At 42.6% G+C, this 17,598-nt stretch overlaps 1 protein-coding gene across 3 annotated transcripts in view; it reads right to left on the reverse strand.

The window, feature by feature from the left end:
- The window catches only part of MEIS1 (Meis homeobox 1), a 143,715-nt gene extending 142,660 nt beyond the window's left edge, over positions 1 to 1,055 (reverse strand). For all 3 annotated transcript variants that reach the window (XM_070379360.1, XM_014477518.2, XM_005893565.3), the window contains exon 1: positions 300 to 1,055. In XM_070379360.1, the coding sequence (XP_070235461.1) occupies positions 300 to 311 (12 nt within the window). In that variant the 5' untranslated portion in view covers positions 312 to 1,055. The remainder of the gene's footprint in view (positions 1 to 299) is intronic.
- Between the last annotated feature and the right edge of the window lie 16,543 nt (positions 1,056 to 17,598).

Genomic DNA, 17,598 nt, shown 5'->3' on the forward strand with positions numbered 1-17,598 from the left:
ATAACATCAAGTATCCAGCGCTTTTTGTTTTTTAAACAGATGATTGTCCGAGCTTGTATTTTTATTTATATAGCTGCTGGTTAGGAACCTATAGGAAACTTGATTACTTGAATTAACAATTACATGTAACATGCATAAGTCTACAAATGCATTGAATAAATCCTCTTGCTTTAGGCCACGGCTTTAGGAGCCTCATTCAAAAAAAGACAGAGAAAAAAGGAAACTTTTTAGCAGTGTCTTTCAGCCACGTTTCAATTTAATCTCACATTTGAGTTCCACAATTGTTTTTTAATACGTACCCTTTGCGCCATCGGCCTCCCTGGCTCCCTTCCTACTTCAACTTCTAATATATCCTCTTTAAGGCCAGTGTGAAAAGAAACAAATACGTAAACTCCCCGGAAAAAAAAAAAAAAAAAAAAGCACGACGAAAAATCCCTTAACGTCTCCAGCAACGTGAGCTACTGGTCCCAGATCTTCGGTCTACGGGACCTGAAGCAAAGCGCCCGAGTCACTGAGCATAAAAGCGCTCCGTTTCCAAGACAGCAGCAGGGGCAAGGGAAAAAAAAAAAAAAAAAAGGCAGATCTTCTCTCCCCAAAAAATCAGTTTAAAAAAAAAAAAGAGCGCCCCTCAGACCCAACTACCAAATCTCATGGCTTTCTGCCACTCCGGCTGTCAATCACAGGCGAGGTTGTCAACGTGGTGAATGAATGATCATCCGCTCTGTCTTCTTCTGGTCAGAACACCTCAAATGTTAATATTCAAATGCACAAAGCCCTAGCGTTCGCTTCCCTTGAATCAGTCCTAATTCCTAATCAGTTTCTCTCTTCTCTCGCTCGCTCTCTCTTTCTCTTTCTCTCTCTCTCTCTCTCCGTCTTTGCAACTGCTGCACTGGAGGGAGATTAGAGGAGGAGGTTTAAAAAAAATGTCTGTCTGAGTTTGTCTTAAAGGAGCCACGATCGATGCTGCCCGCTTGCAGTCCCCGTGCGTGTGTAAAGTGTGTGTTGCACAGGCGGAGAGGTGGATTCCGACCAGAATGCTAGAACCCGGAAGTAGTGGTGGCCATAACAGGTCGCGTCTTACACAATGCATTGGGCTGCAGCAAGTAGACTCCTCGGCAGGGGTGGGTGCGCGAAGCGAGCTCTGGCCGCACTGGAGAGGCAGAGAGGCGCTCCATTAAATCGCACGCCCAGGCACAAACACCCACACACCCAGGGCACACGCTCACAAGCGCAGGCAGAAGCCCCCGGCCGCCGGTTTTATTTTCCGTATTCTTTTCTCTCCCTCCCCCTCCAGACTCTCTCCCCAAAGCTGACTCTCTTGAAATAAATCGGGAATAAACGCGGGACAAACCGCAGCGGGAGTTCTTTTGCACAGGGCTCCGCGGATAGACTTCCTGACTTTCCTCGAAATTATTGGGGTCTGCCTGTGTTTTTCGGGTCTGAGGGGGGCTGATGCAGAAATTAGTGGATTCTTAGAACCAATACTCCAGGTAGAAAAGTCAAACCGAGAGCGAAGAGGAAGAGGAGCAGGAGCAAGGCTGCGAAAGGGTCTGCTAAGGAGTCCTGAGAACGCGGGGTGGGGATGGCTGGGGCTTTCTGCAGATCTAGCTTAAGAGTTTTTTTGCTGTCAGAGGTGGACACTCGCCCCGAGAAAGCAAATGCTTGTCTTTTCTCATTCTGGGGGTCTGAACCTCCCCATCTCCTAGTCTCGGAGGCCCCCAGCCCCAGCCCTAGCGTCCTGCGCGAAGTGAGAGAGGAAGGGAGGGAACAATGAGCCGAGAGCCGGGAATGTGCCCCCAGCGCCTGTTTACAAACACGAAGCTATTTATGATCGCCGGAAAGCGAAACCCGACTCGGGCTCGGAGCAGCCCAGACCTCGCGGGTGGAGCCCGGACCAGGAGCCGCGGGGACTGAAGCTCTTTCTCCGACAGGCTCCCGAAGAGACGGCCGTGCGCCCAGGGCGCGGCGCGGCGCGGCGAGGTCGGCGCGCTCGGCTAGGGCTACAGCCGCGCCGCCTTTGTCTTCGAGGCGCCGAGGGGCTCCGGCCTCCGCCGTGCTCTTTCCGCGGCGACGCCCCGCGCTCTTCTCCCCGGACCTTCTTACCCTTAGTCCGCTTTTCAATCCCCAGTCCGGCGCAGGGAAAAAACTCCCAGTGCCAAAGAAAAAGAAATTCACTTCTGGGGTTGAAATTTCAGACAAAAAGCTGCCCCTACCCACAACTCGGAGGCCCCAGCCAGCCACTAGTGTGAACTTTCTCTTTTTAAATACCTATTCTCCAGTTTACTCAAGAAAATTCCTTTTCTTTATTCTCCCACTCTAAGCCTGTCTTTTATTATAATATTTAGTGGTGCCATTTTCGTTTTTATTTTTCTGCCCGCCCGGCTCTGATCTGCCGAGATGGCTCAGTCGTAGCCGCTCGACCAGCGGGCTGGAAACCTCACATCCCGGAGAGCAGGGCTCGCAGCTCGCTCGGCTCGGAGCAGGATTTTTTTTTTCCTCCCTCGACAGAAACCTCGCAGAAAACTCCCCCTGCGGTCGACTGGAAAATGAACTCACCCAAATCTCGGTAGGCAGCCGGGAGGAGGGCTCGACCAATCAGAAGGCGCCCCTGCCAAGGCTGCCGCGCATTGGCTGCGGGGAAAATCAATTATCAAATAATCGATCAGCAGGGAGCTTCGATCTGCCGGGAATGCAAACTGCCAGTCCCGATTCCCGCCCTGATGGTGGCCAAAAGGCTGACTCTCCCAAAGCAGCCGGCCCCTTGCTTGATTCGCCCCTACCTTCTTCCCACACGGCCAGCTACGGACCAACCCTTACCCCGAAGCGGGGGAGGTGTAGGTAGGGAGAAGAGTTTTGAGAAAGATTAGGGGCTCGCATCCTCAGAGATTGGAAAAGATCAGGAGTTCTAACATGTATCGAAGCCAACTCTTAATGCGCAAACTAAAAGAGAATTCGCATCAGTCCAAGAGACAAAACTCAAGTTTCTGTTTAAGTGGGCTTTGGAGGAGCAGGGGACCCAGGGCGAACATCAGAACATAGATCTGGAATCAGGTTGCACTGAGCGCACGTACCTCCCTAAGCGACGAGTATTGCTTCTTTTACTACTTCTCACGAGTCAACGCCCGGTTCCCCTCAAGAGTAGAGTTTTCATAAAGTCGAGCATCTCAGCTTTCCCAGCCTCGCGCACATCATCCCCTCCCCAACTCCGAACTCGCCCCAAGTGTGTCCGAAGGACAGACACTTTCACCCAAAGCCTGCGAATGCGTTTTGCCTTGAAAGCGGTCTCTTTTAACTCCTCATCCTAGAATCCCTCATCCTTTGCATATCTCTCTTCCTTTTTCTTCCTCACTACCTCACTCCCCAACTTTTAAGATCTTTTACTTTTCTCCATCGCAAACAACTGTAGAGTTTTCTGGTGCAAACTCCTCGATACATCACGCGTAAGGTTAAGGCAGGGCCGCGTGTCAGAGCGGAGAGGATCCAGGTGAATTACCAGCGCCTTTATGCCACTGCCTGACACCACCACCCCACCCCGCACCTCCTCACTCCCCCACTCCCCAGCCCTTCCCCAACATGAACTTGGAAACAGAATTTCAGGCCAAAATAGAAACTCCCGGTCTCGAGGAAGGCTATTACTCTGTTTAATTCTCCGGAGGCTGCGCTGACTGGGCCAGGAAAGGCAATCCTTTTCCGATTACAGAGAGGACCAAACTGGGCCGGCCGTCTTCCTGGAACCCCAGCCGTTCTCGGCCAACACCTGGGCGCCTTCCGACGGCTGCTGGCTGGGCTCTAAACTCTTTTTCTCCAGCAGGCCCGCTGGGCATAAGCGCGAGTGGCGGCAGTGGGGAACTAAGTAGGGGGTGGGGGCGTCAAGCCAAACACTGACATGGGCACAGCTACATTTATGATCCTAAAATGAATTGCGAAGGGAATTGTGTAACCGAGAAAAATTTACTGCGAAATGCATTTTGATGACCATAGTCTTTAACAGCCCTAGGGGTTTTCGGGCAAAGACTAAGGCTTGGAGTTACCTCACGTCTGCGGCCACGTTTTCAAATGTGAAGAGGCCAGTTTTGATACACACAGTTCTTTGACAATAGAATGTATTTTGTGTTGATGCTTTCTGGTAAGTTTCCTCTTTTGTTTTCTAGCTGGGATGGAAAAAGAAGATTCAGGTAAGTCTCTCCTTTTCCAGCACAACCCCAAACTTAAAGCAGTAGAAAGACTATCGTGCTCTTCAAGCATGATCTTCAACTTTAAATTACCTAGAAACAGATTTTCCTTAAAAAAGACGTACTTTGAGTTGGTGGACTTAAGCTAAACTCATTAGCTTTGAAAAGTGTCTTCTTTCTTCCCTCCCTTCCTTTCCAAGTATAACTGTGAAGCTGATGGTCCTAGGCCTTTATAAGATTAATTCTGAACAATCAAGAGGCTAAAACACTTTTACAATGTAATTATAGTAGTACAAATTGTTTGCCCAAACCTCATTCTGGATAAGGATTTTACAATTAGCAAACAGTTATTACAGTTGGGGCTTGCTGAGAGAAACTGCACAGACTATGTCTGGGGTTGCAATATAGTATAGCCATAAAAAAAAAAAAAAAAAAAACTTTAGCAGAGCAGCAATTAATCATCTGTTAAAAGGAAAAGGTAAAAGGATAGTTCTAGGTATCTTAGAAAACCAATGCTGATATTTATACCTGTTCTCTGACAGTACCTATCTTTAGCTTATGGCAGATACTTACTTTTTAAGGCAAAAGTACTTTTATTTTGCAAAAACTTGGCCTGGCGAAGAGTTCTGGCATTTGCCCCTCTACCTGGGCCTTCCATGCCCATCTTACCCTTCTCATCCCAGAGCATCTTCCCAAAGATAGAGAATGAGGACTCTAAAGGGGCAGTCTGGGGCCTAGGTCTCTATTGCTTAGACCCTCTGGCAAGGAGACTGTTGGTACAGTCCTCCCTGAGAACTTCCCTCTAGTTTTCTATTATCCTATAAGGAATTCTGCCCATGGATAGATCTATATCCTGAGTTAGGCTTTTGTCCCTGAAGTTCACACTGATGAGTCAGCTCCAAAACCCTCAGAAATTAAAAAGGCACCTCTTAAGGTAAAATGTGTGTGTATTTGCCAGCCCAGAATAAACAAAAGCCTGTTAATCAATCGAGTTTGGCAGCTGTGTTCACAGAATGATAAGGGTTTATCATCTGCCACCTAACTTTAAGTTGCCTGTTAAAATGTTGTGATTACTCTTTAGGTTGTCCTGTGGACTGGAGGCTTAGGATTTGCTCTTCAAGAACATTTACCCTCTGAATCTCACCTCACATTAGTATTTGCATTTCAAAAAACAGAAATAAGAGGAGAGAAAGACAGTTTAAAGGAAATAGATTTAGAATCTAGTAGAGATAGTAGAGGAATGTTGGAGATAAGAGCCTGGATGAGAAAGGTACCAAGAAGTCAAAGCTAATGAATGGCTGTGAGAAAAGTGAAATAAATTATTTAGAGGTCTATAAAAGGGAGAAACCTGGTTAGGTGATATGAAAGGGGGTTAACCGACAGGATTAAGGAAGACGTTAATCAAGTGCCCCAAAGCAATCCTGGCTATAAGAACCCGGAGGTTTGTTTACTGCATTTTGCTTCAGAAAACAAAGAATGTCTGGGTCCAGTTCAGAAGTCAATGAAAGGTCAGCTGAGGCTCTGGGGCCATCACAGGGAGAATACCTAACTCACTATATTCTGACTGGATAATGCAAAAGTGAAGAAAAAAATTTTGGAGGTGGGGGGGGGTGTTTTCCTTACCACTTTTCTATTTCAAATCATTAAAACGCTTTGGTCTCTAGAGGGGGGAAAATTACACTGGTTAACATAATTACTAGCTCTGACATTTTCAGAAGTTATAGAGGTCTTTTATTAATTAAATGGAGGGCTTAATAAAATATTCCTAATAAAATTTATGGTTGTCTTAAAACTTTCTAAACAGTGCTATAAATTCTTAATAAAATTAACTGGGAAATGAGTTATTAGCCCACACTTTACCCTCTCCCCGCACTTCTACATAAGGAGCGTCCGCAGAATGAAAAGAGAAATAGAAGCCTTTTAGTAAAATATAAATATTCACTACAGTCACACATTGCTCTAGGAGGAGGAAAGTTTTAACTAAGCTATTTCTAATGGCTTCATCATCCAATAGTCTCCAAAAGCTATTCAAAAAATTTCTAGAAAATTTCTTCCCCTTTTCTACTACAGATTATATATGCATGTATACATTAGCCCAGGTGAAATACAATACTTGATTTTCTGGTCTAAGTTGTGTGTTAAGTATAACAAAAAGTATAGATGCACCCTGCAAAATTCCAATATAGAATTTTGAAGGTTCAGGTTGTAAATATTTTCATCTATTAAAAGATAATTATAAGTGAAATGCCTTGTATTTTATCTCAGTTTCATTTCTTTAAAAGTAACTTTTAAACAATAAACTTCTCAGTAACATTTCCCTCCAAACTTCTCATTTATAACGGTTGGTACATTATCTAAAGCAGCATTTTGGTGAGGAGATATACAAATCTTTTTTTCATATTGCTACATTTCAGAACTTTGCAAAGTTATCTGAAGTTTGAGGATTTTTCTCTGCTTCACGGATACAGCACTGGCTGGCTGGCTGGCAGACTGACTAGTTGAAATGAACAGTACACTCAAACATATTCCAAACCAAACCAAACAGCTTTGGAGGATTGTTCAGCATTTGAAGGCTTGATCTTTTGTGCCGTCTACTGGACAATGGAAAAACTACAGTCTCTATGATTTAAGAAAATTTTTTTTCTTGTCCAGTACTTGGGGGAGGGGATAATTTGATTCTGGTGAGTAATAGGAGATGACCATAGGACCCAACTGAGACTCACAGGACAGGTTTTATGGTCTAATCATGTGTTCAAATCCAAGTTTAGGACATTGTTGACTAAGGCACAAAACTAAAACCTACATTTAATACAGCTGTGTATGTATGTGGGTGCACTGAGTCAGCTTGGGAAGAAAAAGAAAGATGATGGGACAAGCCAGGCATCTCTGAAAAATATATGTATATAGTTGCTTGGCTCTAAGTGTGAATTTGCTTGACAGTCAAAGTTAAATGTATCTATTGCCTAGGTAATCCAGGGTGTACAAATTAATTTTTGAAATCCAGAACATGACATTGTTCAGTAATCAAGAAAAGTACTTTTAGGAGGGGAGGAATGAAATAGGTAATTAGAAAAATTGTAGCGCAGTTCCTTGTTGGCATTATTGTATAAAAATGTGAAACTTCAGTGTTTTCACTTGGAGACCACATGTGGGAAAAAGTGTGGGTAAAATTCACAGTCAGATGCTTTTGTGTAACAGAGACTGATGTTCTCTTAAACATTAAAAAATATTGTATACATTTTGGTTGTGATTCTAAAACTATTTGTGGAGTTCTAGTATTATGGAAGCTTTGTACAAAAAAAAAAAAAAAAAACCTCATGAAGCTAACTTTAACCTCTGATATTGACACAGCTTCTGAGTAATGACAGTTATAGAGAACTGATAAAGTCCAGCACCAATAAAATATGGAGAAGTCAAGCTGATTTTGGTGGAAGAAGCATAGACTTGGGTACCAGGCTCTTGAAACTGTTCATCTGCTTTTTTGAAGTTAAACTTCTTTATTGCATTAAAAAAGAAAAAGCTTAGTAATACATGACTGGTTATTAGGGTGCCCTTTAATAAAAATCCAATAGTGAAAAGGAGGCAGATTTAGGACATTTTATTGATGCATAAATATGTTTCAATGATCTACTTCAAATATACATTTTGATGTGGCACTATGTCAGAATGACTTGAAAATATTATGTTAAATATAGATATGCCAGAGAACTTGGGCTGACATTGACTATTTAAAGCAGTGAGACTGCTTGCATTCCAGAGTAAAAGAACAGGATGGTTTCAGTTGGTCTACAGAGATGGTGGTGATTGGGGGTGAGGATGGGAGATGTCGGTGGTGATGGCTGTGGTGGGTGTCGTTTCATCTTTAGTATAATCAATTGAATTGTGAAAGTTTATTTTATAAGATTCCATTTGGTTCCAATAGTTCAGATTAAAGCAACAACAAGGACCCTACTAACAATAGCTGGAAAACGTAGACAGTTCTTACAGGAACCAATCACAGGTATTCATGCGTTTGATAAATTCTAAACTAGGAGTGGAAGTATTGAGTGCTGGGGACCGACTCCAGTCGCTAAACGCGAACATTTACCTTTGAAGCAACAGGAGGAGCCAGACTGGTCATGGCTAGATTCCATGCTGGAGTGCGTAAAGGCACGTATTTTGTGAAAACCTTCAGGCAAAAATCGTACTGATTATTCAAAAATAAATATTTTAACATTTCATTGAGTTATCCAATGAGTAAGAAAACTATCGAAGGCGTCCTAAAGTTCAGAAAGAATTCTGGTAGTGTAAAAAACACAGAGAAGCAAAGAACTAGAAGAAACTGAAGGATGGCCCCTGAGTAGTTATTCACTTGTTAATTTTCGAAAACGTACATTTCCGTGCCCTTATTTTAAAAATGGCAAAAATAAATATCATCTTTCCTTGTCTTTAAAAAATAAAATAACTTAAGACTCTGGCTATGCTTGCTAAAAAATCATTATTCCTTTTCCAGGCGATGTATGCAAGAAAGGGCCAATCTGAAAACATAACTTATGAGAAAAGTCGACGTATAAGCCGCAAAGAAACCGGTTCACAGCCGAGCCCACAGCCCTGAGAGGTTCCCCCTCTTCCGAGAGCTTATCCAGGATAACTTCATTTACTGGCAGATCGGCGGCCACTTCCGGGACTCTTTACCGAGTGGGTCCTTCCACCGCTGAGCCTTCTGCAGGGCTGTCGGGTCGCCTGTGCGTGGCGGGGAGCCAGATCCCTCGGCGCCCGCAGCGTAGCCGGGTCCCCGCGAGCCGAGCCACCCGGAACCCTGGGCCTGCCTGCATCCCCGGGAGCGCAGACTCCTCAGGGCGGGTGGGGAGCCCGGGAGGATACACTGCCCGCTCTGGGGGCCCCCAGTGTGCTCACATTGGGCTGGGTACGGGGCGGCGGTGCTCGGGGCTTGTTCCCCGGGGACCCCGAACCATCTGGAAAGAGCTACAGGTGAAAAGATCCCCTCTCCTGCCAGTGCACCCTCTTCCCCCATTCTAGACTGCGATCGGGTCTCGTTGGGGTTCGTCCCAGCCTGTGCGGGGCGGGTGGTGGTGGGGGCGGGGGGGTGGGGTCAGGTGTCCGCCGCCTGGGTAGCGGTCCTGGAACCGGAGCGCAAGGATCTGCGGACCCGGGCGCGGCGACTCCGGGGACCGGGCTCTGCCTGCAGGTTCTTGGGACTGATCACCCGAGGGCGCCTCTCTCCCCACCTGGATTCGGAGACTCGGGCTCACCCCGCCGCCCCTCGCCAATTAGCCTAACTCTGGAAGCTTCTTGCCTTGGTTCCTGGACGGTTCCTCCCAGAGGCGCCGTGAGCCCTGGGGTGCCACCGGTCTCCTGCTTCTTCCTCTGAGGCCGAAGCAGTTTGGTGTGGGGGAGCCCTCCGGGACCCCGGAGCCTTCGGGGACCCGCCCCTCCCCACCTCCGGGGCCCCCTGCACCCCTGGCGGCCCTCTCGGAGGCGGGCTGGAACAAACGCGCGTTTGTGGGCAAGGTTATTATTTCAGGTGCGCTAATGGGATTAGCGGCCGCTGGAGAACCGCGTGGGGATGGATGCGGTTCCTTCTCCCGGTTACAGCCGCTACTGCCGGGTGGAAGGGGGGAATCACCACGGGCGCGCCTGCCTCTCTCTGCCGCACCGCCAGCTCCTCGCGCGACGCTCACACCTCGGAGGGAGGCGGCTGACCCCGGCCCGGGGAGCGAGGGGAGGAGGATGCTGCGAGGAAGAGGGAGGTGGAAGGAAAGTGGGGAGAAACAGTGACGGCGACAGAAACACAAAGAGGGAAAGAGAGACTGCGGCAGAAACAGAGAAACAAAATCTAGGAAAGCGTCTGAGATGGAAGCGAATCCAGTCCTGTCGGCCCCCAAGACACAGTAAAACAGCCTCCCAGACTGGCCTCGCCGAGGATAGAGAAATGCGCTCTTATTCCCCGTGCTTTCTGCTTCCAAGGGAGCCTTATCATAGACTTTTACATAATTGCATATTGACTTACCTAAATAGTTCCGCAAAGCTATTTATGCTTCCACTTGTTCAATCGCAAACAATTCCCTTTGGGGAAAAGAAAATATATATATATATATATATATATATATATATATATATATATATGTGTGTGTGTGTGTGTGTGTGTGTGTGTGGTCTCGGAGTAAGCATTAAGGTGAGAGGCAAACGGTAGGACCCTCTTACAAAATGTCCCCTAGGCCATCTCAGAAGTGACCATTCTGTCATGGGAAGTGCGAACCACCATCCCAAATAGGGTGAAAGGGATCATCGGTCTGCATTGGGCCTATTTTTTCACTGTCCCTTCCTCACCAAAAAGAATCAGACTGTTCGGACTAAGTCAAGACATTTAGTTTCATTTGCCCATTTCACAGATGAGCAAGCTAAGATCAGAAGAGGTTTGGTTACCTATCTGATTTCTTCTCTCTCTTTTCTGCGTGTTTCAGTGTTCTCTTTATATATGTGTATATATTTCCCAACACTTAAAATCACAGCTATAGAAGAAGACTTTTTGTCTTTTCTTTCCTAAGATCACTGGAGGCTTCCTGTATCTCCTGTGAAGTTGATGGTGAAATGTGAGTGAGCTTAGGGGCTGGGGGCTGGCTCTTTCCTCCTCCCCTGCCCCAACCCTGAGTCCATCACTAGCCACTTTCAGAGAGCAGCAGCCTGGGATCTTGCTACCCTGTGGAGGTTCCCTCCGGGGAACTGAGAGAAAAAAACAAGGAGAGCTTGTATATGGTAGTGATGATACTGGGTCTCATAGGCTCAGCTTTTCTCCAGCCAGCCCCCAACCCCCAAGCAAACAAACAACCAAACAACTCCTGCCCTTTGCTTTGACTTCCTGTGACTGAGTGACCCTAATCAGAAAATTGAAGCAGGTCACCCAGGGCAGGAGTGGGGACATTCAAGGCCTTATTTACCCCAGGATTAAAAGCAACATCCCATCTAACTCACTCTGTCCTCAGCAACTTGCCTTTAAAGGATGTAAGAAGGAGATTCTTGAAGTCTAAACAGACATCCTAACTCATGGAGATGTTTAGGTTACAAGTTTACAAAAACAGCACTTTAGCCCTGCTTTCCTGAACCCCACTACAACCAAGACCCAAGCAACCAAACCCTTTACAAAGACACCCTGTATCATTTATGGGCAGAATATACTATTGAGTAGTCACTTTTAATTCTTGAATATTTTTATTTTTAGCTTCAAATTTGACTCCTAAAACTAATCAATTATTTATCACGCTCTTCTCCCCATTCTTTGATTATGTTTAGCCTTTCATTAAAAAATTTTTGTAACCTTGAATTTTGCCTTGATTTGGGTGTTTGGTACAAAAATCCTGCTTGTGGGCTTGTTATCTGCAGCCATCTGCATTTATTTTGTGAAAACGCCATGAACTTTACTGTGTTGTTGTTGTTGTTAATTTACTGACTCTTAAGAAAAAAATAGCCTAACACTCTCTGAAGTTAGACCTTAGTTCTGTCCTGGCCTAACTTTTGTGATAAGCGTTTTCTTAGGTGCTTGTTGATTCACATATCTTTTAGTTAAAAATCTTTTAAGGAATCCAGACCTTTGTGATATACTGCACTATAAGCTATTTTATTCTCAACTAATTAGTGATTGTAGGCTGAAACAAAGAATGACTTTGGAAATTGGTTTTATTAGAAAGATCTCTTTGCACTTACACATATTCCCAGCCAGGATTCTGGGCAGTGACTGTGGGGTTGAGTGACAGAGCTGAGACTTAGGATGCACATGTGTGCTTAGTCGCGTCCAATTCTTTGCAACCCCATGAACTGTAGCCCACCAGGCTTCTCTGTCCATGGAATTTTCCAGGCAAGAATACTGGAGTGGGTTGCCATTTCCTTCCCCAGGTGATCTTCCTGACCCAGGGACTGAACCCACATCTCCTGTGTCTCCTGCATTGGCAGGTGGATTCTTTACCACTGTGCCACATGGAAACTTATGACACTTGGGTTCAAACTGTAACTTAGGGTACCTTGCTTTCCATTGCAAGGGGTTCCATCCTGAGTCAGGGAGCTAAGACCCCATACGCCTTGTGGCCAAAAAAAAAAGACATAAACACAAGCAACATTGTAACAATTTCAATAAAGACTTTAAGAATGATCTACATCAAAACATCTTTTAAAAAATCAAAACAAACTGTAACTCAGTCACTAATGGACTGGTTGCATTTGAAGAAGTTGATCATCTGCAAAATGATTCTATAAAAATGACAATAATTTCTCATAAAAATCAAAACACTGAAATCTGAAATTCTGAGCATTGTATTATTTTGTTCTCTAAGTCTACTTTTGATTCTTATATTTAATGATTCTGTGTTATAAAATTAGACACAGAGAAAATTTGTAACTTCATAATGATCAAAAAGTTTAGCATTAAGACATCACAATATTGCCTATTTCACAGTAAATTTTTTAAAGTTGATATCGTGACATTGAATTGGAGGAAGTTATCCTAAAGCAATGATTCCATGCCTTGACTTCAGCCATTTACGTACAACCATAGGGGTTGTGACCTGCATCAATGCATTCTGAATTAGTGTTTGCTTGTTCTTAAAAAAAAAATTGTCTCACCTAAAATAAAACACATAAATATATTTTAAAATGAAACTTTTGTATCATAGGATTCTTTTGTATTTTTCCTATTTTTTTTTTTTGTACAATAATAAATTTAAAACAATTTGCCTGGGTACATGTTTCTAAATCATCTTTACTGCACTTTGGGAAGCAATGACCAAAGGTCATCTTAAATATATTCAATGTGCTATGTTCTAAACAGGGTTTTCTTAGTATATCAGCATGACCAAGTACTGTTTAATAACTGTCACATACAATACTGAACACAAAGAAGAGGCAGTTGGCAGAGAAAGAAGTGAACACTAATGATTTGGAAAAAAAATAAACACATTTCAGGAAGAAATCACTAATGTTTTATAATTCAGCTCTGGTATTTCAAGTGGGATTATATCTTATAAGCCTGTAATTGCAAACTTGCTGATATTGGTGAACTATGTGAAGCCTCCACTTTATATGAAAGCATTTTAAATATAATCACTTCAATTTTAGATGTTTGTAAGACCCAAATTTTAGATAATAATGTGAAATTTTTGAAAAATATACTAGCTTCTAGAAAGATGACAATAAATTCTTATAAAAATCTTCAAAACACTGAAATCTGAAATCCTGTGCTTTATATTCCAGGGAAGGAAAACATAAATACCTCTACTTTGGACTTACTGTTTTTCAATTTATTCATTCTCTACTCCCCCCTCTTTTGAGATCCTCCCTATAGGCAGATCAAGTGTCAGAAGAATTCCTTAATACTTTCAGGCATTGTAACCTCCAGATATTACTCTCAAAGTTTGAAAATGACAAGTTAGGTCTTTGTTGAAAGCTATACCTGAAAGAACTAAGGTAAACAGAAAGATGTCAAAAGCATTGGGTTATTTCTTGTTGCCATTTGATTTTGTCTGGATATTCTTTAATGTGGTTTAGAGGTTAAAACACTTCATTCTTTCTCCATTGGCCAGGCAACTTCTGGAGACACTGTCCCTAGTTCCCCGATTTTACTTTTCTGCGCAGCCCTGTAAAGTGAATCTGTGTGTTGGGTGGGGGCAGTGTGTGTGTTCAGTCGTGTCTGACTCTTTGTAATTCCAAGGACTCTAGCCTGCCAGGCTCCTCCTTCCATGGAATTTTCCAAGCTAGAATACTGGAGTGGGTTGCCATTTCCTACTCCAGGCAAATTTGTAGGGCAAGTGGTAATTTGCTCATAGATCTCGTTTCTTTATGCCTAATAGTGGTCGCATATCTTAGCAAATCAAGTGCCATTCGCTGGAAGCCTTTATTCTGCTTTGTTTTTTTCTAAACATGGAATTAAGTTGAAATAATAATTTATTGAAACAACATAAACACCTGACCGTCTTAACAACCAAGGAAAATCAAAACCAAAAAGCTTTTGCTTAGCACAACCGAATGCTTAAGAACTTAAAAACCACAAAGTTGGAAATGGATAGTTATGGCTCTTTTAAAAACTGTCATTTTACCGTGATTCTAAATCAGTAGCCCAGCACAATGAGGAGTGTGGTTGAGCTTCAGATGCTCTGGAAAACCCTGCTTTGAAGGTCAAACAGCCATATTTAAGTCTCCAGTGATACTGCGCTGCCAACAATATTTGGTGACATGGGACCAACCACGCCCTGACCGGATAAGAACCAAATGCTCACAGCCAGTTAGTTCCTAACTTGTTCCTTCTTTACCTGGCAGCTACCAATTTTTCTTTCTCTTTGAGCATTTAACTCTCTTTAGTTTTGTGTTTTTGCATTTCTTCTTCTTTTTTTTAATCTTTTATTTTATATTGGAGTACAGCCTATTTTAACAATGCTGTGATAGTTTCAGGGGGTATTTTTGCCTTTCTAAGGTTGAAGCCAGCACCCCCGTTTTATCCTAAGCTAATTTAGACTGAAAAGTATTACTTATTTTCAGATACTCTTAAATTCAATGTTTAGGGCTTATTTGTTTGAGACAGTCAACCAATGAGGCTTTCTCAATGCTTGTAGCCTTTTATCCCAGGAGGGAATAGTTTGAACTTGTTTCAAAATTCTCTTCTTTTTCTTTGCTTTTTACTTCCCTATGAGTCTGTAATTCAGTTCTGCTGACACAGTCGGTTAACCCCATACTGAGGAGCTGATTAAAAACACTTTCTAAAAATGTCTACTCCTATTGCTGTTATTAATCAGCATATTTTTATTTCTTTTGCCTATCGCTTTTTTTTTTATCAAAATCTTTCCACCCCAAAAATTCTAAATGGGCACAATTTAAAAGCTACAAACCCTAGTCTTTTTAGGACGGGCTAGTTCTCACTGCATAGTCTCTAATGTACCTGCTACTTGAGAATGATTCCGGAGAACAGTAAGTGGTCGTGGAGATTCTGTCACACGTTGTTTGAGCCGGAACAAATATTAGCACTAATCAGGGCTGTTCTCATCCGTGTGTTTAGGGGACCTTTCAATTGGGCAACAGATTCCTCTCTTGAGGAGTACTTTCCTGAAAAATCTGAGTAATTGTCATGGATATTCTAAGCTGCTCAGGTCTGTTTTATACACTCAGTTAACTGAGTTACTTTATATACTCAATAGATACCAAGGCCACCCTCACTGTCCTACCCTTGTTCTTTTGGAAACTTTCAAGAAGACTTGAGGTCCAAAAACAGGTTCCGTGTTTATCTGCTTTTCTCGGTGTCACTGACATTTTTGAGGATAGTGATAAAAAGGCAAGTCTGTTGCCAATTTCATAAATCGGTCTTTTCTCTCTGCTCTGCTGTCAGGTTGCCCTTCTCACTAATGTCACCATATGTCACCGCTTGTCCCAGTCAATATGAGGTTGACTGAGAAGTGTTTGAATAACTTTTTGGTCCTGTTGCCTGTAATTGGCGAAGCTTTGCTGACTTTTTTGGTTTTATACTGTTCTGTTTACAACAATGTGATTTGGGTGACGTTAATTATCTGCCCTAATCAGGTCTTTGATGTTCAGGAATAAAATTAAGAGTTTAATTTTTGTCCCTAATTTAAAAAAACATTTGACAATTTGCAAAGCATACCCTGTCTCCATGCCTAAAACCTTTCTTTATTGCCCCAAACCCTGAGAGGACCTGTTATTATCATGTCTGTTTCACAGATAAAGTTTAAAGTCTCACAACTGTTTAGGAGCAAAGGCTATGTACTGAGTTATGGTATCAGTGGAAAAAAATCTCTGTAGCTGCATCCTTTTATTAAGCTAAATATTTGGTAGGGAGAGCATGAGAAAAAAAATTAGAAAACTTTCCTTCTGGTTGAATTTTTTAGTTCTTTTCTCTTTCTCTCCTATTATCTACTATAAATTAGAAATATTTAAACTTTTGGAACCCATCTCCAGAAAGTTTCACTATATCTAGTATCCAAACATTTTGAATTAATGAAATACACTCAGTGTAAAATGTTTGCTCCTCCGATTTCAAAGGTTTTATTTTTATTTATTTATTTTTTTGGAGCATAATTACTTTCAAAGTTATTTTTTTGTTGCACAGGAATATATAGTTTTGAACGATCACCCTTAAAATTCTATATAGAACAAAAGATTATTATGTAGATTTATCATAACCTTTCATTCTATAAATATAATATTAGTTTTGTTCTTATATTTGGTATGCTTTTTCACATTTAAAAAGTATACCATAGACATAAATCCATTTATGACATATTATGGCATAGTTTTCAAGGAGATAGCAATTCAAACTTCCCATTTAAAAAGAGAGAAGAAAACTGCTTTCAGGAAATATTAGTTAATCGGCAGGAGTCCTTTTCAGAGCACAGTTACCATGGGATTGAGAAGTATTTGCTAATTATAACAGTGCACTAATTATCTGCTTTTACATCTCATCTTTCTGTCTTTCTGTCTAAATTCACTTCTAATTACATGGTACCCTTTTTGCATATGACATATCTAAAAGTGTTGCTTTTATCAGATATGAATTCTTTTACTTGGAAATATTAAAGACATAGTTTCACTTCCAAAATATTTTCTCCTAGACTATAGTGAAATCTTTTGATTATGGGAAGAATAATCTGTCATGCTGTGGGGAGGGAGGGACCAAGGTTTAGATATTAGACATTTTGTGTCTTCCAAAAGAGAATTTCAAAGCTGATCAGCCTTGTCATGGTTTCTATTTTTTAAATATGGTTAAGCTGAAACTCAAGTACTTTGCCCACCTCATGCAAAGAATTGACTCATTGGAAAAGACTCTGATGCTGGAAGGGATTGGAGGCAGGAGGAAAAGGGGACGACAGAGGATGAGATGGCTGGATGGCATCACTGACTCGATGGACGTGAGTTTGAGTGAACTCCGGGAGTTGGTGATGGACAGGGAGGCCTGGCGTGCTGTGATTCATGGGGTCGCAAAGAGTCGGACACGACTGAGCGACTGAACTGACTGAAGCAGATATAGTCACATTACCCACTCATCATCACCGTCATTGTCATCATATTTTTTATTACTTTTCAGAATTTCAAATGTTGTAATTGATGGAAAGATATTTAAAACATAGTGTAATAAAGGAAATATCACTGGGTCATCAGAACTTATTTTCATGGGATTAATTGGTGGTCTGAATTGCAGAGGTACGCTCAAAACAAAAGCAACAATAACAACAAATGTGATTTCAGTTCCTGTGTTCTGATTCCTCTGGGGCTTGTCGAGCATATAGAAACAGGGATTCACTTTCTGCATAAGGAGAGTCTCACTCATCTCCCCCACAACAGGAATTTCACGGGGGCTGGGGAGTGGGGTGGGGAACTTATAAATTGAGAATCTCCATCTCTAGAGATCTACAGCCTTCTGCCCTAACACAGACTC

Source organism: Bos mutus, chromosome 11 (genome assembly GCF_027580195.1).
Source record: "Bos mutus isolate GX-2022 chromosome 11, NWIPB_WYAK_1.1, whole genome shotgun sequence".
Lineage (NCBI taxonomy): Eukaryota > Metazoa > Chordata > Mammalia > Artiodactyla > Bovidae > Bos > Bos mutus.